At 47.7% G+C, this 24,361-nt stretch overlaps 3 protein-coding genes across 3 annotated transcripts in view; 2 read left to right on the plus strand and 1 right to left on the minus strand.

Moving 5' to 3' along the window:
• LOC146198058 (arylsulfatase B-like) overlaps window positions 1-14,606 on the plus strand; it is a 35,789-nt gene extending 21,183 nt beyond the window's left edge. Inside the window, exons 6-10 of the mRNA XM_084591841.1 lie at window positions 268-393; window positions 695-821; window positions 10,242-10,535; window positions 11,700-12,142; window positions 14,243-14,606. Coding sequence (XP_084447967.1) covers window positions 268-393; window positions 695-821; window positions 10,242-10,535; window positions 11,700-12,142; window positions 14,243-14,377 — 1,125 coding nt within the window. The 3' untranslated portion in view covers window positions 14,378-14,606. The remainder of the gene's footprint in view (window positions 1-267; window positions 394-694; window positions 822-10,241; window positions 10,536-11,699; window positions 12,143-14,242) is intronic.
• LOC146198055 (uncharacterized) overlaps window positions 1-24,361 on the minus strand; it is a 188,073-nt gene that overhangs the window by 90,700 nt on the left and 73,012 nt on the right. The gene's annotated exons all lie outside the window — the stretch shown is intronic.
• Window positions 20,816-24,361, plus strand: part of LOC146198059 (arylsulfatase B-like) — a 52,781-nt gene continuing 49,235 nt past the window's right edge. The window contains exon 1 of the mRNA XM_084591843.1: window positions 20,816-20,970. Coding sequence (XP_084447969.1) covers window positions 20,816-20,970 — 155 coding nt within the window. The remainder of the gene's footprint in view (window positions 20,971-24,361) is intronic.

Raw genomic sequence — 24,361 nt, forward strand, 5'->3', positions numbered from 1 at the left:
TGATCATTCCCGAATGAAAATAGGTGCACAAGCGCGTGATTTATAAAACTTGCTTGCATTATTCTGCGGTTGCTTTACATGGTGGGTTTATTTTAGTAAGATCATATGTTTATTGTGAAATCGAGATGAAAACGTTATACAATGCCTCTTTATTGACACATGGGCGTGGCAGTATCCCTGGTAGTTTGTAAGGTCGGCCCTGTTTTCTTGTTGTGCAATCATGGCGCGATTGTCATTTTTCCCTTTTTCATGCTTTCTTGTTTTTAGGGCAACCACACCGGTCTCGACTTTTGGCTGAACAAGGAACCATTGTGGTTAGACAATAAAACTTACTCTAGCGTGCGGTACTCAAGAAGGGCGCAGCATATCATCAACAATCGGCAGAAGACGAAGGTACATACGGCAACTTGGTCAATTCCAATGATAAAATTAGCTCTTTAAGCCGGCCGCACGAGCCATGAACTGTTACACTTCGAGGAGGGAGAGGAATAGTTTTCATTACTATAAAGCGAAAGTTAACCTTGGGCTAAATGAGGGCTGCATATAGTCCAGGAGTGCTCTAGATGTCTAAAACTTTGAGATGGACCCGTGCTCGTTTGTTCTTTAGTGCAAGCGATGTTTGTATGCCTAGTTCTGTAAAACTTATTCACTTGACACGAATGGCCTGCCTCTAATCCTCCTTCATCTCCTGCAGCCGCTCTTGCTTGTGTTGTGCTACCAGACAGCACACAGTACAGGAGGTCTCGAAGAGTTTCAGGCGCCACAGGAGAACGTCGACAAGTTTCCCTACATTGGAGAGAAAAACAGAACGATCTATGCAGGTGAGAAAAATTTGGAGGGTTGAATGATCTATGCAGGTGAGAAAAATTTGGAGGGTGCTTAAGCTTCGCCTTTAAGGGCTGAACGTGATAGTGTTATAGAGCCTTGTTCGCGTCGCCTTCTCATTCGGTTCTCATTCTATAGAGTCTCACCTACCTTGACTACCTTTTCGGCGTCAGTCTTACGTAGGCGACCAGGAGCAGACAGCATCCTAAATAAACGTTTTCTCCTCCTCCTAGGTGCGCCATGCGCACTCTCAGGAGGCGAACTCATTCGAGCATCCCTCACTGATAGGTAGCCCCGCATCAATTGCACAAGCGTTGAAGCGCGTCTTCTTGGCTTCTTTGAACTAGTATACAACACATGGCGCGTGAGCAGTGTAACGTGTCTAATAATATAATAATAATAATTATTATTATTATATTATTGGACACGTCACACTGCTCACGCGCCATCTGTTGAGGTAGAGCCGCACGACTGCTTGAGCGCCGCATGATAATAATAATAATAATAATAATAATAATAATAATAATAATAATAATAATAATAATAATAATAATAATAATAATAATAATAATAATAATAATAATAATAATAATAATAATAATAATAATAATATCGGCGCTGCAGATTTTCGAGTTACAACCACAACGCCGACGCCGGCTTTTATTTAACACCAGTTCCTTAGCACTGTCGCGTTAAAAATGCACACGGGTATCGATGCGACAGAATTAGAGGTCGTTCCTTTTCTGGGCGCATAGATGACAAGATGATAGGGATTTAACCCCCAGTACACTTAAAATCGAGCAAAAGCTGTACGATGATATATATTTTGGGATTCGACTCGTCAAAACCTTTCGAACGATATATCTTGGTGCTGCAGCATAATGCTAAATTTTTCTTACAGTTACTAATTAACTAATAATTTTAAAAAATGAGATTAGTGTAGTGGAGTCGTCCTCGACATATATATGACCTGATGTTATTAAGTTGAATTCTCACCAGGAATTAGAGTATTAAGACCTACACTTAGTCTAGTGCAGTTGTGCTCGAAATAAGTTATGCAATGACATATGACGATGATAAACTGTAAAATTCAATTTTTATTAAAACTTATACAACTAACTGTAATTAATTACCCCTAATAAATAAAGAACTCAGTCATATGACTATGCACCAGTTGACAATAGCACACTGCACAGCGAGACTTGTCGCTAGGCGCGCTAGGTTCCTGTTCGACCTTTTTCGAGCTTGAAGGTCATCTTGGCGTTTTGGCTGCCTCTGGGTTTTTTAGCTGAAGTAGTAAAACTATAGCTCGAAAATTACGCCAATTTCTTCGCCTATAGCAGCTGTAAACAGAAAAGACGTTGTCCATTATAACGTGGCTCACAGATGGTATAGTAGCCGCACTCGAGTCTTGGATTCCCTGTCGCCAAGGTCATTTTTTGTTTAGCTTTCCACAGCTAGCGACAGAGCGCTCGGAAAGAACTGCAGCTTGGGCTTATTGGTGATGCATCTCAAATTAATAGCGCAAAACGCAGACAGAAACGTGAGACAACAAGACGACACAACGAGCGCTGGCTTTCAATGATGTTTGTTTCGATAAACACAGATTCTTATATACTTTGAAAACTAGCACCACGCGAACCACAGACCAGACACGTGGCTTTCTCTACACGTACTTCTGCGCACTCAAGAAAATTATTGTACGTTTAATGACAGATGTTCTTGTTTTGTTCGCAACAGGGACGGTTTGCTGGTACCTGTTCTTATAGTCCGGCTATCTCAGCTGCCTTGAAATTTTTTCGTAGTTAACACTGGAAGAGGACTCGGGACTTCTTCGCAGCTGTGATGTGTGTGTGGTAACCCGCGCCACTATCACCAACCCTTGAAGAAAAGCAGGCGGTGTTAGCGACGGCTACAGCTGGCAGTCCCGACGGGCGCCACATTTATTTCAGTTTGCGAAGTCGCAGCGGCGACAGCGTCAGACCGAAGTGAAGCCTTAGGGTGTTTGTTTGGCCATGTTACCTGTCAACTACCCAGAGGCATGCCCACGATATTTCGCTCACAATGTCGACGAGGCCGACGCCGAATTTTCTACACAATAGGGCCTATAAAGGAATTGCGTTAAAAAAAGGTTATGGTATGTATTCGGCGCATGCGATTCTTCTTGTCTAGCGGCACCCGGCCGCGAGAGCAGCCGCGCATGCCACACTGATGAGGTTGAGCTGATTTGCTCAAGCGACGCAGGTCACTGCGTTCATCCACAGCTCACTCGTGGGACGTAGAACGCGGGAGAGCCAGGCGATGAAGGGACGTTCCGATGTGACGTGATACATCAGACATGTCGACGCGAAAAATATGGGATGAATTTTGTGGCGCATGCGAAGATTGGGGAAAGTATAACTATATGCTGGTCTCTACAAATAGACGGTCCTGTCCGAGATGTGGGATAAGAAGGCCAATTCTGAGGCCCCAATAGTGGCCTAAGATGTCAGAGCAGATTGAGTTGAACAAGATACGATCTACGTCCGGGTGTCTCTCGGCTAATATATGCTCAAGCGTGCGTCAGCGGCACACCGGCATGTCCCGGAACCCTGACAATGTAATGTGGGCCGAGGTTCTTTGAGGGGAGGGGAGAAGCCGAAGGGCACGGCAGTGAATGCGGCCGCGTGGGTAATTCCGACAAGCCGCCTGAGGGTCTATGAGCCAATGCAGTTGGCTTTGTGCAGGCCAAGGGAAATGGCGGTTTCATCAGCTTCGGTCGGTGAGCAAGATGAAATGATTGGACTAGTTCGCTCCTTGTGCTGGGTGTCGAGAACAACAGCTACCATTGCGTTGGCACATGTGATGCAGAGACGTTTTTATAGCGGTGGTGCGGGTAGGCTTCATGACGCCTCAACAGAGCGCGGACTTGGGCTCGTCGACCAGATGTAGGGTGTCCAGTCGAGGTTCGTGCAGCTCCTGCAGCGGTCGACAAGAGCCGAGCGGGTACTGGCGAGCGCCTTTCGCTCCTTAACAAGCCCCGATACTACGTCGCATGACATCGGCGCACTGAGGAGAAGCCTTGGCACCAGACAAGTCAACAAGCTCTACACAGACTGGCGCTAGTGCCCGCCACCAGCGTCTTAGAAGTAAACCCCTTCTCTGACTCTCGTGCCGTGGCCGATTCGCAGCTGGAGACCAGCGCGCTCGCTATTGCACCCCTGGGACGACGCCAGCAGCCTCCGGATTGGAGATTTCAAGTGGCGTTGCCGCTCGAAGGTTAGGCCGTCGAGAGCGCCCCCCGAGTTCAGTACCGCTCGTCTGGAGGGGACGCGACGGAATCTCCCTGGCCGTCGCGGCCAGCGAACGAAACCTTGATACCTTAAAACCCGGACCCGAAGCGCGATAGCTGGTTGGCAGTGCTAGGATGGTCTGCGTTTTGTTCTCCCTCCGGTTTGGTGAGTGTATCGCCTTCTTTCCTTGAGTTTTGTCAGGCATAACGTGCGGTGTTATTCCTGGTAAGTAAAGTTGGTTATAGATGTCTGTTAGAATTTGAACCTTGCTTTGCACCAACGTTCTCCTGAGTGACTTGCGGTCAAAAATAGGGCTGTCATGGACTGGCGATAGCTGCGAATAACGGACCAAATCTTGATATGTGAGGAACAGCTGTTTATGGGAAAGTGAGAAAAAACAGCAGATAGTCAAAGTGATTTAAAAAGACGGCTTTGAAGTTGATAATTTTGTAAAATGATCGGAAGAGATAGAGCGGAAAAAGAAAGAGGAAATGGAGGAAAGAAAAAGACAAGTGGAGATTGTGGAAAGAAAAGGAGAAATGGAGAAACGAAGTGATTGGAAGTGATGCTAGCGGAAGCTCAGGCAGAACTGGCAAAAGCGACCAGGGTCGCCATTGCGAGTCCTCAGACATCGAAGCCGCCTGAAATGAAAGGTATACTGTAGCTTTCTACGATAGTTGAGAATATAGGGCTCTTTCTGGTCAATTTTGAACGTACTTGTGCGCAAGAGATTCTCAGTTCCAGGTGACCCCAGCCCTTCTTGACAGTTTTGCCTTGTGAGGCGGCCGTCCTGCTTGCTCGGCTTACTAAAAAGGAGGCGGACGATTACGTTATAGCAAAGGCGATACGCTTGATAAGTATGGTCTCTCAGCCGACGCCTTCCGTCTATGGTCCAGGAAAGCGGCCTTCCTTCTTCACTTCACTTCACTTTAATCCGAGTCTTTTCCTGAGTTTGCTCACAATCTGAAGACAAATTTAATCTCATGGCTCAAGGCCGCCGACGTATATGATGACCTGGACAAAGTTGTAGACAAAATATATCTAGAACAGACTTACAACAGTGGGAAGGAGGAAATGCGGCTGTGGGGGCAAGACCGGGCCGAAACAAAACGCGTGGAACGCGCCTCTGAGCTCGCAGAAGCTTCAGGCCAGGCACGACACAGGAAGGAGAGCGTGCGGGCAGTCGCAGAGCACCACAGTGATTCCATAAAGCGGCCATCGCGGAATGAGAACCGGGTACCCGCCGTCCGTGCAGAGAAAGAAAAAATCGAGCAGGACCGTAAAAACAGCGAAGCCGTAAGAAACAGTGTTGGCGAAGAAGAGAGGTAGAAGGGATGGTGCTAAAGCTTTTGAGAAGAGGAATCCGGCACTCTGCTTTCGCTGTAATTAACCAGAGCACATCGCGAGAGGCTGTCGAACGGAGAAAGAGTTTTTTACGCTCACCACATTCGACGCAGAAAACATAAGCCGGCTAGAGCCGTATATACGTGAAATGACCGTAAATGGTGAGCAGCGTCATGTTTTGCGCGACTCTGCCGCCGCGGTTGATGTGGTGCAGCCTGCAGTAGCTTATCTCAGGATTTCACCGGCAAGTGCGTGGGGATCAGCTAGGTGGCACAGGAAGGCAGCGCTTGTATACCTGTCGCACGCGTCACAATTGAAGGCTCGTTTGATGTACTGCAGGCAGGGGCGGCTGTGTCGGTGACCTTGCCAGGGCAGTTGCTTTACCTCTTTTCTAGCCATGAATGAGATGAAAAATAGGGGACTGGGCTACGGGGACTGCCCCGTACACGCGCTTACGCGTTCTGAAGCCTGCGAAATCGTGGACCAGTTGAAGCTGAAGACTACGAACTGTGCGAAGGAAATGCTCTCGAAGGACTGCTCGCTTTCAATAATAAGACGTTTTCCACTATGACTGCTGACCCCCATTAAGAATTTGAAATCACCCTATCGCCTTCCTCCGGGATGCGCAGGTAAACGATGACGCTCTCCGAGTTCTGAGGCGTCATACCAGTGAAGGAATAGCGAGAAACAACGTATGCTGTAAAGGAGCGCGCAGAAGCAATCTATCGCCAAGCAAACAGAGCCATACCGCGTCGTTGTGAGAGAAAAGCACGAAGAGGAAGACCAAGATACTTTGTTGGGCGAGTTGGTAAACATCCATTGTTAATAAAAACAGCGCGAACAGGAAGACACACAACAAGATAAAAGGAAGCTACAGGACAAGCGCTGACTCACAACTCAGCCTCAGCTTTTACTCCAAGGCCCAGACAAAAACAAAAGTGACGAAAACGAAGCTTTCACGTGAAACACCCCTGGGTTCACCTGCTAAACAAAAAGTCACTCAAAAAAGAATCCTCTTTACTTGAAAGAGCAAGAGAAGTCTTGCTGACGCACTTAATGTCCATTGAAATAAAATATGCTTCAACCAGTTCTCTCGTCAGCTTTTCTTTGTGCCGATACAAAATTTTAACCAGGTACACTTCTTCTTCTCCTTCCCTGTCTCACAGGAATGGCAATGGGAGACCGGAAAGGTTATGTCTTTGCCACTTTCAAAGTTAGAATTTTGTATCGGCACCAAGAAAAGCTGACGAGAGAACTGGTTGAAGGATATTTTATTTCAATGGACATCAAGTGGCGTCAGCAAGACTTCTCTTGCTCTTTCAGGCAAGGAGGTTTCTTTTTTGAGTGACTTCTTGTTTAGCAGGTGAACCCAGGGGTGTTTCACGTGAAAGCTTCGTTTTCGTAACTTTTGATTTTGTCTGGGCCTTGGAATCAAAGCTGAGGCTGAGTTGTGAGTCAGCGCTTGTCCTGTAGCTTCCTTTTATCTTGTCTTGTGTCTTCCTGTTCGCACTGTTTTTATTAACGAAGAGGAAGACCGCAACCCCAAAGTGGGCGCCTAAAAGCAAGCGCTCAAAATGTTAGAGGGGAAGCATGCCACCTTTGCTCCGCCATTCAAGGTAGTTTATTGCTAATTTGCGGAATAGTGCAGGAAAAGGCTATTGCCAGGCATAGCTCAGCAAGAAATGGTGCTCTTGCTTTACCGGAGTGGGTGTATTGTGCAGACCTGATCACTAATGCCCTACTTGAGACCTTCTGCCTGCAGTCATCTCACTTATAGACAGGACCGGAGACAAGCCAAGTTGATACGGCCTTTTCAGAGGACGCCGAGTTAGGGAGGTGGACTCCGAGTTAGGGTGGTGGACGCCGAGTTAGGGCGGTGGACGCCGAGTTAGGGCAGTTGCCGACCTCTGCGCGGCTCCCGCAGAGGTCGGCAACTGGAGCTGAGCAGGTGCCGGCGAGCGCCTGACGTCCCTTGACAAGCCTCGGTGCTACACTGCATGGCATCGAGATTCCTTGGCGTCGGACATGTCTGAACAAGTTCTGGACGGACTGGCGCCAGTGCCCATCTCCAGCGCCTTGGCGACACCCCCTCCTCGGCCCCTCGCTCCTCGGCCGATTCGAAGTTAACGCGTTATTAAGTTATAGCTGAGCGGACTTGCGTTCCGCTCCATTCATACTTTCGAGCAGAACCCCAATGGAGCATAGCGCATAAACAGAGTTTTAGCCCAGCGGTTCCTCGCCTACTTAAGCGTAAGGTATCGGTCGTGCCGCGTATCGGTCAGAGGTAGAGTTATAGCAAAAAAGCTATGAATCAAGACTGAATTTTTTGTAGTAGAGCTACTAAATAGTCATATTTTGTAGTTTCACTACATTATTCGACAGCAATGGGGCTGTAAACTTAGAGTGAGGTTGACAAGAGACCAGAAGGCTTTGCGAGGCCCGCTCGCTGCGCCGCTCCGGGCTCCGCTTGGCTCGCGCGGGAGCGGGGATATAGTGCTCTAGAATATTATAGAGTACTATAGCGGGGAAGAGCAGACGTTCCGCTTGAGCGCTCCTGTCTAAGCGTTTCGCGCATGCGCAGTAGCGCTCCCGATAGCTCGCTGAGCGGAGCGGACGTGAAAACCCGCTCAGCTATAACTCTCTTCCACGCTTGGAAAGCGTGAAGGCGTCCCCAAAATTACGCAAACAGCGGCGAAGCGTGTCGACAGAAGAATGAGGCGCGCCGTGCGAAAAGAGGTTCGCTTGGTGTGGGGGAAGATGTCGGCGTTTAACGATCGTACTCGTAGTGCTGGTCTTCAACTTGCCCAATGACATGCGGAAGAAGAATTTACTGCGAGAAGCCGAGACCATGCGACAAAAGTGCCAGCAAGACGCTGAGATGCGACAACGACAGGCAGAGATGAAGCGCTACAAACACAAAGAGGACGAAGTGTCCAGACAACTAGAGACAGCAGGGATGTTTTCACATTGTCACACTATATGTTAAATATTTGTATCGCATTTCTGAATGTGTTTTGTTTCGCTCTTTAACATCACAATAACAAAATATATCCGCTGATGTTCTCTCGACAGCTTTTTATTTCCTAGCTATTATTTTTTAAACATACACCCGAGTGGCTTTTATAGAAATATTTAATTACTATTTATGAACGCAGGACAAACTTCAGAGGCAAATTTTTGCCATGCATTGAAAACTAAGACAATTTATGTGTGCGTGTTAATAAAATTACCTTATAATGTTCCACAGTTGTCTCGAGTATTTGATATAACGCAGCCTATTGATATTTTACATTTCTCCGCAGATATCTCGTATTTTCAAAAACGAAGTCCTTCGGTTTTTATGGCAATGGTAACCACTCTCTGTGAACGCAAAAAAAAAAAAAAAAATCAAGGCCAATTTTAGCAACGCGTGGAAGCTGGGACCTTTTCCATTGGCCTGCACGTAGCAGTATCTTCAGTACCTTATCCCACAGTTGCGTCGCAGTTGAAGGTATCCCTGAATGATGGATTTGGGGTAACACTGAAACGAAACTTGGGGTCGCATATAACCGCCAATCACATTGCTGTCTTGTAACAAAGCTAAGGCAGTTCTTGCGATTTTCTCCGCCAAAATTTGACTCTTAATATCAATTGCACCCCTGTCTGGATTGTTTCAGTTGTGATGTTAGACAATTCAAATGTTGTTTGTCCTTATAACAAGCCAGTACGAAAAACCACTTAGAGCAACAAGACAATGTGAAACGAGCATTGGCACAGAACAATAGTTTGTAATATTCCTGTCCTTTGTATGCGCGCTGAACTTGGTTAGAGCAGCGCGTTCTAAATATGGTGGTGGCATCTAACAGATCGCGTTGCCGAAGACGGGTGGGCCCTAAAAAGCTGAGTGCCCCCCCCCCCCCCCCCCCCCCCCCTCCCGTTGGTCCCTTCTTAGCAGTGCAGTCTACAATGTGTCGGGTGAAGTAGAGAAAATGGGTGAAAGGATTGGGCGACGCTGGAAGGCCCGCGTTACATAGTGCAGCGAAGGGAACTCCAAGCATTGGGGACATCAGCCTTGAGATTGTTTAGGGTACAAATGCTGTAAGAGTGCGATGTGTCTGTATGCATGTGGCTGAAATTGTCGCCAGAACATGGCATTCTTCTGGGTCACGCGCTTATGTGGAGAAGCAGGACCTCTTCCCTCGATTACGGCCGAGAATTTCGGAGGATTGATTGGGCATAGGTTGTGGTCTGTGCATTGGGCAGCTGGGGTGTTGGATTAAAGTTGTCCGTCAAAGCAGAATGCACATCATGCATTTCCTGTAGCAGTAGCGCAGTGCATATAAACCCTGTTAAACTGTGCGTTCACTACTATAGCATCGACGATCACTGGTGGGTTTGGCCCCTACTTGGCAGGGCACTCCTTTTAGCAGACACTGGTGCGCAATTTGCTACACGGTGAAAAGATACACATCAATAAATTGGGAAACATTCAAAAACCTGCTCCTTTGTTTTAGCCAAAAGGGTGCTCGAAGAATTTTCGCCTGCGATTTTGCGGATAAACATGATTTCTTATCATACTTAGCCTAATTCAGAAACGTCGAACAGTGTTTCGTTCATCATTAGGAATGGCCCACTAGCAAATTTTATTACCACGTTTTTATTTAGTTTTAGTTTTTGCATTTAATTTTTTTTTGTCTTCTAGTTCTTGGGTTCTTTTTCTTGCTAACCTCTCTACGCAGCGTTGAATAACATGCAGGCAGTTTTAAACACTCCGGTGAAAACCTCCGTTATGGTGTACCACGTACTGTGCCCTCTCTGCAGGCATGGTAGACGCTATGGACCAGTCGGTGGGTGAAGTGTTTCGGGCCTTAGGTGACGCTGGCATGCTGGACAACACCGTCATCGTCTTCAGCAGCGACAACGGCGGCGCACTGTGGGGCAACCACAACTCCCGAGGCGTCAATTGGCCCCTGCGAGGAGCGAAGGGAACACTCTGGGAGGGAGGCACCAGGGCGGCCTCCTTCATCTGGAGTCCCCTGCTTGCTTCCAGGTGCAGGGTGTCCAACGAACTCATACACATCACGGACTGGCTACCCACATTCTACTCGATCGCCGGTTGGTGGGCTGTTTTGCGATGTGCGCGCATTTAAGTTAGAAGAAAATAACCAAAAGCTGTAACCTCACACACCCAATTGTAACCGAGGATGGAATACACACTGTTCCATTAGGGAAACCTTTATTGGCGTCATTCGGCGTAAACATTGCCTCGTCGTCTTCTGCGCATGCCATAGGCCCCCAGCCATACGGCTCCCGAAACGCTTCCTGCGAAAGTTTTCCAACAAGAGCTAAGGCTCACCACTGATGCTGGCGGTGTAACCGCATAAACGTCACAGACATCTCATAGGGTTACCCAGCATTGCTGAACGCTCCCACTGACATCAGCGTTTCACCTCACTGTAGCTACAGCAACATGCTTGTATTACCAGCATTGTAGATATCCACTCCATTTGCTTGCTGTGCACTACAACCCCCAGTGAACGTTCATGTAGAGATCATTCTGATGCTCAGAGCTGGTATTAGAAGCTCTGTTCAATTTGCTTTCAGTGGTTGCCATCGTGGCAATTTACCTACTCGCAAAATAAGCTATTGAGATCTACAAAGGGTAAAATGTGTCGTAGAATCAGGTATAGAAAACTGTGTAATTTTCACAAGTGGTGAGAACAAATTGAACCACGAAAAATTGAAACGCTTTCCTAGTAACACATGCGTGGGAGGAAGAGCGACTGAACGATGATCGGATAACGCATTTGTCCCAGTGATGTAACTTGCGTGCCGACGTGGTCGAAATACTTTAGAAAGAACCTAAAATTACATTACACAACTGCAAGCATAAATACCTAGTTTTCGTGCTAATCAATGTGGATTAATAATGCACTCATGAAGATAATCGATAGGAACATAGACGAAAAAAGAACTTCTCGTTGGTGGGATCAAAGACCACGACCTCCGAATATCGCGGTCGAAACTTTACCGACTGAGCTACTGCTACTGCGGTGGCGGCGATTGCTGTTTAATCTTGTACTTTTTTATCCTCCATAGCGGCGGACGTAAGGATGTTAGCTTTTTATGTTTATCATTTTACTTTCATTTTTGTGCAAATAGTTGAGGGCATACACACCTGTGATATATTTAAAAGCTGAATGTAATCGTAATGTTGCTTGTATGAACGTTTCTGAGCGTATTCGCTGGTCCCTTATGATCTACTATGTGCTCTTTCAGGAGGAGACTCGTCGAAGCTGAAGGGGCTGGACGGGTACGATGTGTGGCAGCAGTTGTCTCGGGGACGGCGATCTCCTCGTACCGAGATGTTTTACAACTATGACAATGTATTCACGAACACCACGGGAATCCGAAATTCGCGCTACAAATTGCTTCTACAGGGCACCGGTTTTTTCGACAATTTCGACCAGCGCCTTTCTGCGCCGGGTGGCAGTCGCCCGGTCGATGACCTGGACAAGCTGATGGCTCAGTCAACCGTAGCCGACGTACTCAGGAAACTGTACAAGAGGAATGTGCGCTTTTCTAAAGGATGGAGGCAGAAAGCCACGCTCACGTGCGGCAAAAGGCCCAAAGAGAACTTCGCATCAAAAACCTACGTTTACCTCTTCGACGTCGTCAAAGACCCCTGTGAGCTGAACAATCTGGCCCGCTCTCATCCAAATGTGAGTACCTATTACTAGTCAGGCGATTGCCAACACCGGTTTGTCTGTATGACTGCAATGCAGAAGTGAGATTGCTACTAATATATGACGCGTGTTACTAAACTTGGCCACGTAATGCTAACGAAGAGGGGGTATTCCGAAAAAGTCCGACGAATGGTGAGACGTCACCTATTGCCTGTAATGATATGTAGGTCAGTTAATTATGGATGTGCACAGATCGCTTTTTGAATAGAAAACTTTGCTTGTCTAATAGATTTTCTTGCAGTGTATTTCTGAGAATGTAACACATTATTTTCCAGGGCACTCTTAACTAGTCGTTGCGAGTGCAGGGTAAACTCAGAAAGAAAATGTTTCTACGCGTTGGAAGCTTCGACCATTTCTTTCAAAATGGTTTTGAACGTATCTGACAATATTTAGCAGTTTATTCACAAGTATTTCGAAAACCCAGGCCCATTAGGTATCTATATGCGTGCACAGGAAACACTTTGAAGGAAAATATGTGTGACTCATTGGGAGCTCAGACTGTTTTCATGCGTGTGCACAGCAGTATCTCATAATGTCCCATGTCACTGTCTCACAGCTTAAGGATGTCCCAGAAAGCTGCATATGCAAATCAATCGAAGGTGTTTCATTTTATTGACGACACGGAACCAGAAGTTTCTATACAATATAGAATAATATATAGATCATAAATAATAATTAAATCTGTTGAATCTGCTTCTGCAAACAGCTGCCGTTCAAGCGTTACACAGCGCATGGTCACCACGCTGTGAGTTTTCGTCAGTGTACTTTATTAAGATACTTGCCGTGGTATTTTATAAACTTCCGCATTGCTGAAAATAATGTTGGCAAGACATGTTCCCAGATGGTTTCTTCAAGTAATTATTGAGAAAGTTTTTTCTGCTCTTGGAAATAAGAACTTATCACTCGGGGCTAGGTTAGGATCTTGTGGTGGTCGAATCATAAGTTCGACTTGAACTAGATGGCGAGGTCGGCTGGTGCGCACGCCTAGTGTCATGGTACAGGTTCCCACGCAGTTCTGCCCTTAGTCGCTATTCTCGCCGCTCGCCGAACGCAGTGTGCCTGCGTGTGCCGTGGAGCATGAAATGGTATCCGCGGATCCTTCAGGAAAAGCATTAGCGACATGACCTCTTTGACAAATAAAGTCGCCACCATCGCTTCAGGCACTTAAGGCGTGTTTACTGGGGCTGCATCTTAGCGATAAATATACACAGCAGATTAGCCCTTATTCACGGATCAGTATAGTAAATCGAGGCTTAACCATCTGCAACAACGTCGAAAAGACATCTAGAATTCTATTCGTCGAAACGGACCGAATTTTCGTGTCTTTCAGCACAAATTATGTTTTGCTCGTCTGTCAGAGCGGGAGTCACATGTGGATTCAAAATTTCTGGCCTGCAGCAATTCTTGTCGGATTCTTACACACCGGGGACGCAATCCTTCAAATAAAGCAATCCCGTGGCGCGCTGTCGTTTTCCTGTTTTCTTTGAACCAAGTTACAGCTCTCGTAACTGTGAAACCACCGAAGAATTGCCCTTTGAGGATTGGGAAAGTTTCCGAAAGCCCGCTGCTATTGCTTCAGTTTTCTAGACTTTATAAAAACATTTTTCGATTCCTCAAATCTTCTCCCAGCTGAGCTACAAATTTCGAAGGCATGCCAGGAAGTAAAATATGTCAGCAGGGGTCAAACTTCAAGTGAGCCAACAGCCTCTCTACGCCCTCGTTTCTCAAGCGTAACAATGAACCATAACATAAGGTGCCTTTTAAGCGTTTTTCGTATATTAAACACTTGCAGCTTGTGCAACTAGAAGCCAGAGCTAAAATCTATACGCATGAAGGAGAATGGAGAGACGTTATTAGTCATAAACCTCTTTCTCTCTCTTGTCCGCTAGGGTAGCTGTACATGCACTGTGCAGTAGTGTTAAGTAAAAGGCACTCCAAATGTAATTTATTCAACTCTCAGCAACCTGTACTATCACTTAACTGAAAATTTTCCCTAATGCTGACGACTTTGATATTTCCGCATGAGTGCTATTGATGATTGCAATATTGTTGTGCTTTCCATGTATCTAATGACAGGTTGTGGCGTCCTTGAAAAAGCGCCTTGACTTCTACCGAGCAGCTGCCGTGCCGCAAAGGAACAAGCCGGCCGACCCTGCAGGTTTTCCCGAAAACAACAACGGAATATGGGCGCCTTGGCTGCCATCAGCGTAGCGGAGGCACAACATTAAAATATAGGTTCTTTAAATGAAGTGCATGTCCCATGTGGGGTGGGCCTGCCAAAGAAATCAGAAAATGGCGTAAATCAACGAGCAACTGAGCGGTAGGAGGCGGCTGTATTCAGCTGGAACTTTTGTAATTAGGAGCAACTCCTCGAGAGAACGCTCAGCAGTGACAGCCAAGGGATTCCCAGTCTATGAACCCAAACCACAACAATCCCTCTCTTAAACTGCCAAATAAATATTTTCACTACTACTCGCTGAACCACACTGTGCTCTGCATTTCTTTTCTATGCAGCTAAGACGAAATAATCTATTCTCTAGTGTGTTATATATTTTGACGCTGTATACTTTACTAGCGGCGAGTTAAAAATAGGTGCAGGTTTAAGCATGGCTTGAACCTAGTCACACGAGAAAAAGCACGGCACCGTTCATATGTGACGTACCTTTTCACCATGAAGCATAAATTTATTTTTTAAGGAATAAAAAGCCGCGCTACCTTAACTCTCGGCGGACACATGAGTGGCTACTGGGCGAGCACGATTCAAAGCCATTTTCTTAACGCAAGGGTGCAGTCTCACTTTTTGGGGGACACCTGGTTAAGCTTGTTCCGCGCGAAGGTTCGTCCCAATTTAACCTTTCCAAGCCATTCAAGGTCATTGGTAATGTAAAAGTAAATTGGTTTGCAGGAAATTACAGGCGAAGTATTTGTGTCATACTTGCACGCGAACACCTGAACCAGGCCGTAAGGAGGAAGAGTGGCTGATCCTTGCCCTGATGGGGCTGGGACAGGCAGGTCACCGCCGCTTGCGGCGGGGAGCTAGCTTGCCACTGATTTTTATCTGTTTGTTGCAGGGCGTCATTGCAGCCGCCACCGCATCGGTGGTGCGGACGACGGCTGTTGTTGCGGCGCACGTCTTCCTCTGCCCCTTTTCTCTCTTGTCTATTTTCTCTTCTGTCCGCACGAGTCAGCAGAGGTGACTCAGCTACAGAGCCATTAGCAGGCCCGTGCATTTTCTTTTCTTTCTTCCTACAGCCACAACAACAGGCCGTAAGGAAAGTGAGGAAGGTGGGAGTGAAATAAGAAAGAGGGAAGATGTGCTGTAGTGGAGGGCTACGGGGTAATTTTGACCACCTGGTGATCTTTAACGTTGTTGTGGCTTTAGGAAGAAGGGAAAGAAAATTCACGGGCCTGCTACTGGCTCTGTAGCTGATCCACCTCCGCTGCCTCGTGCAGACAGAAGAGAAAATAGAGAAGAAAAAAAAGGAAGAGGGAGAGAAAGACGCGTGCCGCAACAACAGCCGTCGTCCACCACCGAAGCGCTGGCGGGTGCAATGACGGCCTACAGCAGATAAAAATTCGGTGGCAGGCAAGCCCCCACCGCAAGCGGTGGTAACCTACCTGTCCCAGCCCCATCAGGGGATTGATTTATATGAAGGAAAGGCGCGGTAACTGTCTCACTTGTTTTCTGTGGACACCTCAATCGAGCCGTAAGGGAAGTGAGGAAGGTGGGAGAGAAAGTGGAAAGAGAGAAAGAGGAGCCGTAGTGGATGGCTACGGAGTAATTTCGACCACCACCAGGGGATCTTTAACGTGCGCTGACATCGCACAGCACACGGACGCCCCTTCGTTTCGCCTCCATCGAAACGCAGCCGCCGAGGTCGGGTTTGAACCCGGGTACTCCGGCACAGTAGTCGGGCGTCTTATCACTGCACCACTCCGGCGGGGCACTGAAATCGCACAGCACACGGAGAGAGAGAAAACTTTATTTTAAAAAGAAAACAAAAAGGAAAAATGGGGGGGGGGGGGGGGGCAGTGAGCGGAGTCCTCATTCCAAGACCCCAGTGGCCTGGGCTGCAGCTCTTGTCTGAGTTACCAGCCTACGCTGGGTCGCTAGATCAGAGCATAGCAGAGTGGCCTCCCACTGCGCCTCCGTATGGTGTATGTTTGTGTCTGCAGGTTTGGGGCCTGTGCACCCCTATGTGACGTGGTAGGCGGTGGGCTGGTCGTTGCACCAAGGACATATGTCTGTGTAGTGTTCTGGGAAAATTATGCTGTATTGATGTAGGTTGGGGAAAGTGTTGGTTTCGAGCTGTCTCCATTCCCGCGTTTCTTGAGCATTTAGCCCCTTCTGTGGAGGGGGATACGTACTTAAGTCGCGCGCCGTAAGCCGCGGGGACAGGAATGCTAGTTGTGAGATCGGAGAGAGAGCGTGGCCGCTCGGTTTGTGTGCTCGAGCTATCCTGTCCGCGACCTCATTACATTCCAACTGTAATGCCCCGGGACCGAAGTGATCTGATGTTTGAGCAGTGAATTTGTAGTCAATGGATTAGTTGTGAAGTGAGCTAATTTTGTAGGTATTCTGCCTGCAAGAAGGAGCCGAGACGCCGCTTGTGAGTCGGTTATTACGTGAAGCTCTCGGTTGGTCGCGTCTCCGTAGGTAATGGCCAGCACGATCGCTGCCACTTCCGCTTCTGTGATAAGCACACGGACGCATTTGCGTTTCACCTCCATTTGATTCAGGAGGTGCAGGTTTAAGCATGGCTGCAACCTATACGAGCGAAAGCAAGTTAGCGTTCGTGTCTGTTCACGTTAGCGTTCCAACATGCAGAATATGGCACGGCGAGGCTGCGGAGTCGGTGGCGCAACACCGTCGTCATGCATGGCGCGGATGTTGCTCGAAGCATGCTCAGTAGTGGCGCCGGCTCCGCATGGCGACCTTTGTTTGAAATGGCGTAGTGAAGCTTTCGCTTTACAAGTCCTTCGAATGCGTGCTGGAAAGACGACGAATGAGCTCCCGGCTGGAGCTTGGTATGTTGGCGGCACCCGTCGAGAAAAGAACTAGAAGACAGTCAAGACTCCTAAGAAGGGCTGGTTTTACTGTATAGTTTATTTGATAGAACCCTGCCGATGACAAGGGGCAGGACAGCAGACTCTGAAGCTGTCGTAGTCGCGCCTGTTAAGCCGCAAACCACAAATGCTGGCAGCATCAAATCTTAGATTCCACAAAAAAGTCTCTAACTGCACAACACTGTTAGAAGCATTTCCAGAGAAAGAACGCGCTAGAGATTTGAAGTATCTTGACCTTTGCGATGGCTCTCTGGCGACACATTGCAGCCTGGGAATTTCTCTGGACCTGAAGAATGATGTCTTCACCTTCACGAATCCAATTCAAGAGAAACCATTCACTCAGCGCGATGTCTTGTCAGTGGTCAATAGCCTCTATGACCCATTTGGGTTCGTTGCTGCAGTCCACGTTTCAGGTAAGTCCCTTCTTAGAGATCTGGTCACCCAGACATGCGACTTGGACTGTCCACTGCCTGATGACAAAAGAGCCACATGAGAGACGTGGATGGAAAGAGTTCTTGAAAGTGCTCGAGCAGATGGAAATACCTCGCACATACGCATCTACCTCACTCTCCGCCGCACAGCGCAAGGAACTGCACATCGTATCAGATGCATTAATGAAGGATATAGCTGCAGTTGATCTCAGAGCGACGTATCCAGATGGTGCGTGCCACGTCCGGTTCGTCATCGGAAAAGCTAAGCTAATGCCGCACCCCGAACACACCATTCCCAGGCTGGAGCTGTGTGCCGCAGTGCTGGCAGTGGAGCTAGAAGAACACATCAATCGTGCAATGGACTCGGGACTTGATGTAAACTTCTATATCGATAACAAGGCTTTTCTTTGAGGGTACATACACAACGAGACTCGAAGGTTTTACGTCTGTATCAGTAACAAGGTGGAACACACCAGAAGCTCGACGTGGCCAGATCAATGACACTACGTTTCTTCTGCGGGTGCGGAACCAGGTTTTTTGCTGTAGCTCGAACGTTAGTATAGACGTGACTGAGAGATCCGGAGTTCTTGTATCATCAAGATTACTGTCCGTGGGTACGGAAGGGTAACTTTGACTTGGTTGGTGCTTATTCTGACACTGAGGTGCGTCCTCAGGCAAATGTTCTCACAACTTGCGTGAATGCGGAAGAACTCGGCAGTACCCGGTTTGGGCGCTTTTCAAGGTGGATTAGGTTGACTAGTGCAATCGCAGTGCTCATACGTGTAGCGTGCAGATTTCGGGGCACTTCTGAAGATGTGTCACCCTGTCTGGACAGCAGCTCATCTAACCAACTACATCCTTCTGCAGAACACCCGACTGAAGCCAAAGCAGTCATTTTCTCTCTGTCCAGAACGAAGCCGATTCGGGGGAGTTGAAAAGCTTGCACCAAGAAAAACGACTTCCGAGGTCAAGCCCTCTGTGGAGACTAAATCCATGAATTGATTCCGACAGCTGCCATTTGAGAATTGGTGGCCGCCTAGAGAGAACCAACCACTAGCAGGCGAAACGCATCATCATGACGGGCGACACCACGTCACCGCACTGATTTGAGGCATTACCACTAATCGGTAACACATTAAGGACGCCACTTCACTGTTGGAGCGATCTGAGCAGCAGGGTTCTTCATCGTCGGAGCTAAGCGTAGCATCGCTTCATGCATACATAATTGTGTTACATGTTGCAAGCGCCAAGGGAGACATCTACAGCAGAAGATGGTCTTCCACCGGAAAGACTTAGCACGGAACCATCTTTCACTAATGTCAGACTATGTATTTGGCCCGTGGTAGGTCACATGAAGTCGAGACAGAGGGGCGGGGCCGACATCAAGCGGTGGGCCGTGCTCTTCACTTGCATGAACATTCGCGCTGATCACATCAAAGTAGTGGATGCAATATAGTATACCTCAAGTTTTATAAATGCTCTTCGTAGATTCTTTGCTATAAGAGACCCAGCTAAGCAACTGAGGCATGATTGCGGGACAAATTTCGTAGGAACATCCTCCGAACTATAAAAATAGTCTGGAAAAGGATGAGTGGAATGGCACATTGAATTTTGGACTCCATGCTTCTCGGGAATATCCCTGGTTGCCTTACTCATGAGCTTTTAGGTCACCTTCTTGACAGAAGTCTCAGGAATAATAAATGCGAGACCCCTTGTTTCTATCTCGACAGCTCCTGTGTGCTTGGAAGAACTCTGTCCTGCAATGGTTCTGATTCAGAAAGTCGGTGGCAACAGTGTCACCAGTCTTCAATGAAAATGATATATTTTGACGCGTAAGCAATAAGTGGGTGTGTCGGCCGGTTCGTGTCATCACGAGTTTTTCTGCACGATTACGTTGGAATGAAACAATTTATAAGAAAAAGAATGGTTGCATTAGATGATGAAAAAATCTCGCTGAGGAAAAATTTGATGCATGCAGGTTAATTAGGTAAATAATTAGAGCCAATTAAATCAATGCAACGCCGAAATAGCCGGGAGAAGTAATGTGGACGTCCAAATGGGGTCACGTGGTGCTCGACTTCTGGTGACGTAGGCCTAACTTCTGGTGCTGGGGAATTTGAAATGTTTGAACGTATAACGCGCGGTAAAGGACGTGAATTACGTGCAAAAATTGGTGGGAATAGTTAGAAAGTGTGTGAGAACACCCGCAGTCTGCACAATCTGCAGTGAAGAAATGCAAAAGCCTGAGTGTTTCTGTTGTACACAGTACATCGCGCACCCCTTGTCGAATTTTTTGCGGACAATGACTTCGAGTGCATCCTCGTCGCGCACCCCTTCACGACTTTTTTGTGGACGATGACTTCGAGTGCATCCTCTTCTTGCTTCCGCAGGTGGAGGTACGGGTCTGAATATAGAATTCGACTGGTTACAAATGCATGCGCCAGCCGCAAGGCGTCCTTGCATCGTAATCCCTCGCGCTTATTAGAAATCCGGCGGGCCATGCAGCCCACCTGGTCCCCCACCTTACGCAGTTTCGCCAGTGTCGCTTCTAACCGTCTGTGTTGATGTATGAAGAGCCCCAGTACCCGGACTTTGAAATGTTCAGGGATTGGACCCTTCTCAAGAGACAACGCATTTCGGCTGTGCACTTTGGTGATGGGCGTATGTGTACAAAATCAGATTTTTGTGGGGGAGCATTGGAGGCCGCAGGAACGAGCATAACGGTCCACTATGGTCGCCGCCTGCTGCAGGTTGGCCTCAGTGTCTCCGAGGGAGCCCTGCGTGGCCCACAGGGGGATGTCACCGGCGTACAGCGCATGCTGCACACCGGCGACAGCGCCCAGCTGGGCCGGCAGGTGCATCATAGCCAGATTCATAACAGAGAAAAGAGCACCGAGCCCTGAGGTGTACTCCTGGTTCCTAAATGAAAAGGTTCATGTTCCTCTATTCTTTCAAAGATATTGTTTTACTATATCAATCTGGCCACGGCGTTTATACCCGCCCGTGTAACGGCCTCTCAAAGGCGGAGGAGCGGCTTTTGCTCCGCCTTTATACAAATACTTTGCTGCGCCCGGCAGCTCTCAAACACTTTGACCATTCCTTCCCGGACAGCTGTCCGCACTGTACGGAGAAGTCTTCGGACATTTATCACATGGCGTGGGCCTGCTCCTCCAACCCTGCTATTCCCCCTCATTCTAACCCCACCCGGGAGGACTGGGAGGTGACCCTGCTTGGATGCTCTGACCTACAGAACCAAAATGCCTTGGTTGAGCGCGCCCGGGCAGCGGCCGACGCCACTGGAGTCCCGTACTAGGTACTCCACCTAGTGCTTTTGGTCCAATCATACCTTCCTGTGAATGCTCGTTTGAGCCAATAAATGTGTTTCACCACCACCACCACCCCTTGTCAAACACAACCAGCGTTCCGTTGAACGCACCAAAGTTTACAGGCGTTCTGTAATTGGGTTACAGGAAAGGAAAGCCGCCGTATCTGTCGCTCGCGGAATCCCGCTGACACACATCGCGGACAACACAGCAAAGCTCACATTTACGCATTTTTCTAGTGCAGATTCTACAATGTTCAGGGAAATTTATTCTCCGACAACAATGGCTGCAGGTTCATTGGCTGGCCGACTCCTTTTAGTGCAGTTGACGACGCGATTTCCTTGTTACGCTACAGAGCCGTCTCAAGTGGCAGCACCCAACTCGTGATCTGATGGCAAGTGACGTCGTGCTGCTGAGGTACAGCCAGGTCCATCGCAACGAGTGCCCCACGGGACTCATTGCGAGCGCTATCGCAAGTGGGGACGGCAGGGTGCGAAATGTCGAGATCAAGACGGCAACCCGGGGAGTGATGAAGACATTTCTCCGTCCATTGACTAAACCTATCTTGCTTCTTCTGCGCGAGGACTCAAAAAACACTATGTGTAGTATATGGCAAGACAGGGAGTGCGCCGTTATGGTGTCAATTTGAATTTCCCGCCTTCCCGCCTTGGCGCCTTGTTACCTGGAAACACTGGATATCCTCCCCAGGCGTTCTCTCTTCCTTATCCACACGTGCCTTCTCTCTTGCCCGCGTACTTTCTTCCTCTCTCCCAAACAACTTCCTCCCACCGGAGTTTTATCTTGCTCGGGTACTTTCGTTTTTTTTTCCGACTGCGCGCTGCTCGACTGCGGCAGCACCGCGTTCTGCGAGTTGGGAAATAACCCGGACCAAGTTTTGCTTTCCTTGTGTTCGCAACCTGTCGTATATCTGGGGATGAATGAATGAATGAAACAACTTTATTGCCTAGGATATGGTGGAGAAGGCGCAGCCCAAACACGTGCCACAGAATCAGAGTAGAGGTGTTATGTTGCGAATACTCTCAAGGGGTAAGTTACGTTGAACTTAAATTCCGAGTGGGTAAGCGATTGAACAGCCACCGCCGTAGCTCAGTCGGTAGACCACCGGACGCGAAATTCGGAAGTTATGGGCTCGGATCTCACCGGCGACATTAGGTCGTTTTTTCTTTTACTTTATCTATCTAAAAATACCCCATGTTCTCCATTGATTCGTTGGCTGGTGGCTACATTCATGCGAGAATTAATTAATTTACACCGAAAATGGGCTGCGAAGCGCGTTCACATTTTCATATGGGTAGTAACATTCATGCAGTCATCCCTAAAATGCTAAGTAAGCAGCAGTCGACGCTAAAGAAGCAGGTAGGCCGAAACACGCCTTCAAAACTTAGGCGCGTAAAAATTTCCCCATTTTTTTCAAGATCTCATAGCGTTCCTATATTACCAGTTCAAGATAGCAGTCTAGCGGCGCCTTGTTCCTCCGGCACGAACGGAAACTGACTGGCACGCATTCGGTTTGTATTGCTTCGATATGATTTCGAGCTCTCCAAAGCCCCGCACACACAAGGTAGACATCCTTTCTTGACAGGTATTTAGTGACAAAAAAGAATAATAAAACACTCCAGGAAAAACGTCGACACATAAAATCTTCCATACAAAAAGTGGACCATAATTTAGGGATCAAAATGCGCTCCCGTCATTTTGTGGTGGGGAATTGGTGCACAAAAATTTCACCCTGTCCTTTCTCCCTATCCCTGGCTTCTGCTTTCCCCTGCCTTTTCGCTCGCTGTCTCTTTGCTCCCGCTTCCTCAGTTCAAGTATTCCTGTTACTTGCGATAGCAGACACCAGGGCCGGCAAAAATCCTGTTCTTTCTTTTGTTCATATTTGCAATAAAATAGCCACGTACCTTAAAAATTGCGCACAAAAGTTTAGCAAAATAAATTGAACACAATATTTTTCACGAAAATATATGGCGTCCAAGTATTCGCGCAAAGAAGGGATGCCCGGTATTTTCTGAGCTTATCCTGAGCAGATAATTCTTGCGCAGGTACACTAATAAAGAAAATATGCGCAGACTGTCCCACTTCTTCACACCGCATGTGTTACTGTAAGGCTGTGTGTCAGTTCTCGCGTAAACGTTACCCTTCGTCGACACATGCCTCGCTGTACAGGTAGCATGTTTCAGACCGGCGAAAAAGGGGGCGAGGGGTCAGCGACGCCTTTCTGTGTTAGGCAAATGGTTGAGTGTTCTTTCCCAGCCTCGGTATTTCGGTTCCAGGTATTTTTTCATGAGTAGGAGATTCTTGCACAGGTGCACTCACAAAGAACATCTGCGCAGCCTGTCCCACTTCTTTACACCGCATGTGTTACTGTAAGTATGCGTGTTCTTTCGTAAACGTTACCCTCCGTCGACATATTTTAAAGTTAACGTGTATCAGAGCGGCACAAAAGGGTAGCGCAGCGACTACTTTCAGTCTTAAGCGAATGGTTGAGTGTTCTTTCTCAGCCCCAGTTGTACAGTTTGCTTCTGTAGGTAAGTCTAAGCCCACATCCAACGCCCTGTTTTCTTTTTTGAGCAGGCGAACACTCTAACCAATGAGTCACCGTGGCAGGTTTGTTTTGTGTTTGCCTAGCTTTGGAAATGACTATAGTCCGGTACATGACCGCAGTGGTTTTCTCATCACGATGCTGTATCCCGGTCCAAATGAATACAATCAGGTGTGGCGCAATCTGGCTATTGTATAGGTTTAGTTATAGTTGAAAGTATCTTTCAGTTCGCATATGATAACTTCCCCTTTGAAGCCATAAGACGGTAATAACGGTACGGCATGAAAAAAGAAAAGAAAACTCCGCAACAAACCACATGTGAATTCAGTGCACGCCCAAGCACAATTTCTCACTGCGAAGTACTTCTGTATGCTTATGCCCTCTTAGAGCAGAGAACTTGCATCGAGGTGGCAAATTCGTTCTATGAGAGGAATGACAAAAAGTGGTAAAATCCCTACTCATATACATCGCTAGAAGCAGTACGGCTTTTTCGAGCCGCCGTTAAGGTCAAGATTATAGCACGGGTCTTTAGAATCTACTGGAGAATATCTCACTGCGATTTGTAGTCCCGCTGCTACGTTTACCTAAATCTAATGCTTTGGCCTAGCTTCTCAACACGTTTCGTTCTCCAGGTAACTTTTATTTTGGCATGCGCACAAATTCTGTTGCCTAAGCGCCCTATGAAGCGTTTACTTTGACAATGACAGGCAGCTGTCCTCCGGTACCTTTTCTTGCCTTAGGACAGCATCCCACGCTTTGTACGATGCTCTCTTATTGGTAACGAGAAATTTAGAGGAACCGTCGTAGTGAA

The sequence above is a fragment of the Amblyomma maculatum genome, chromosome 2, assembly GCF_055883805.1.
Source record: "Amblyomma maculatum isolate TAMU_Amacu chromosome 2, ASM5588380v1, whole genome shotgun sequence".
NCBI lineage: Eukaryota > Metazoa > Arthropoda > Arachnida > Ixodida > Ixodidae > Amblyomma > Amblyomma maculatum.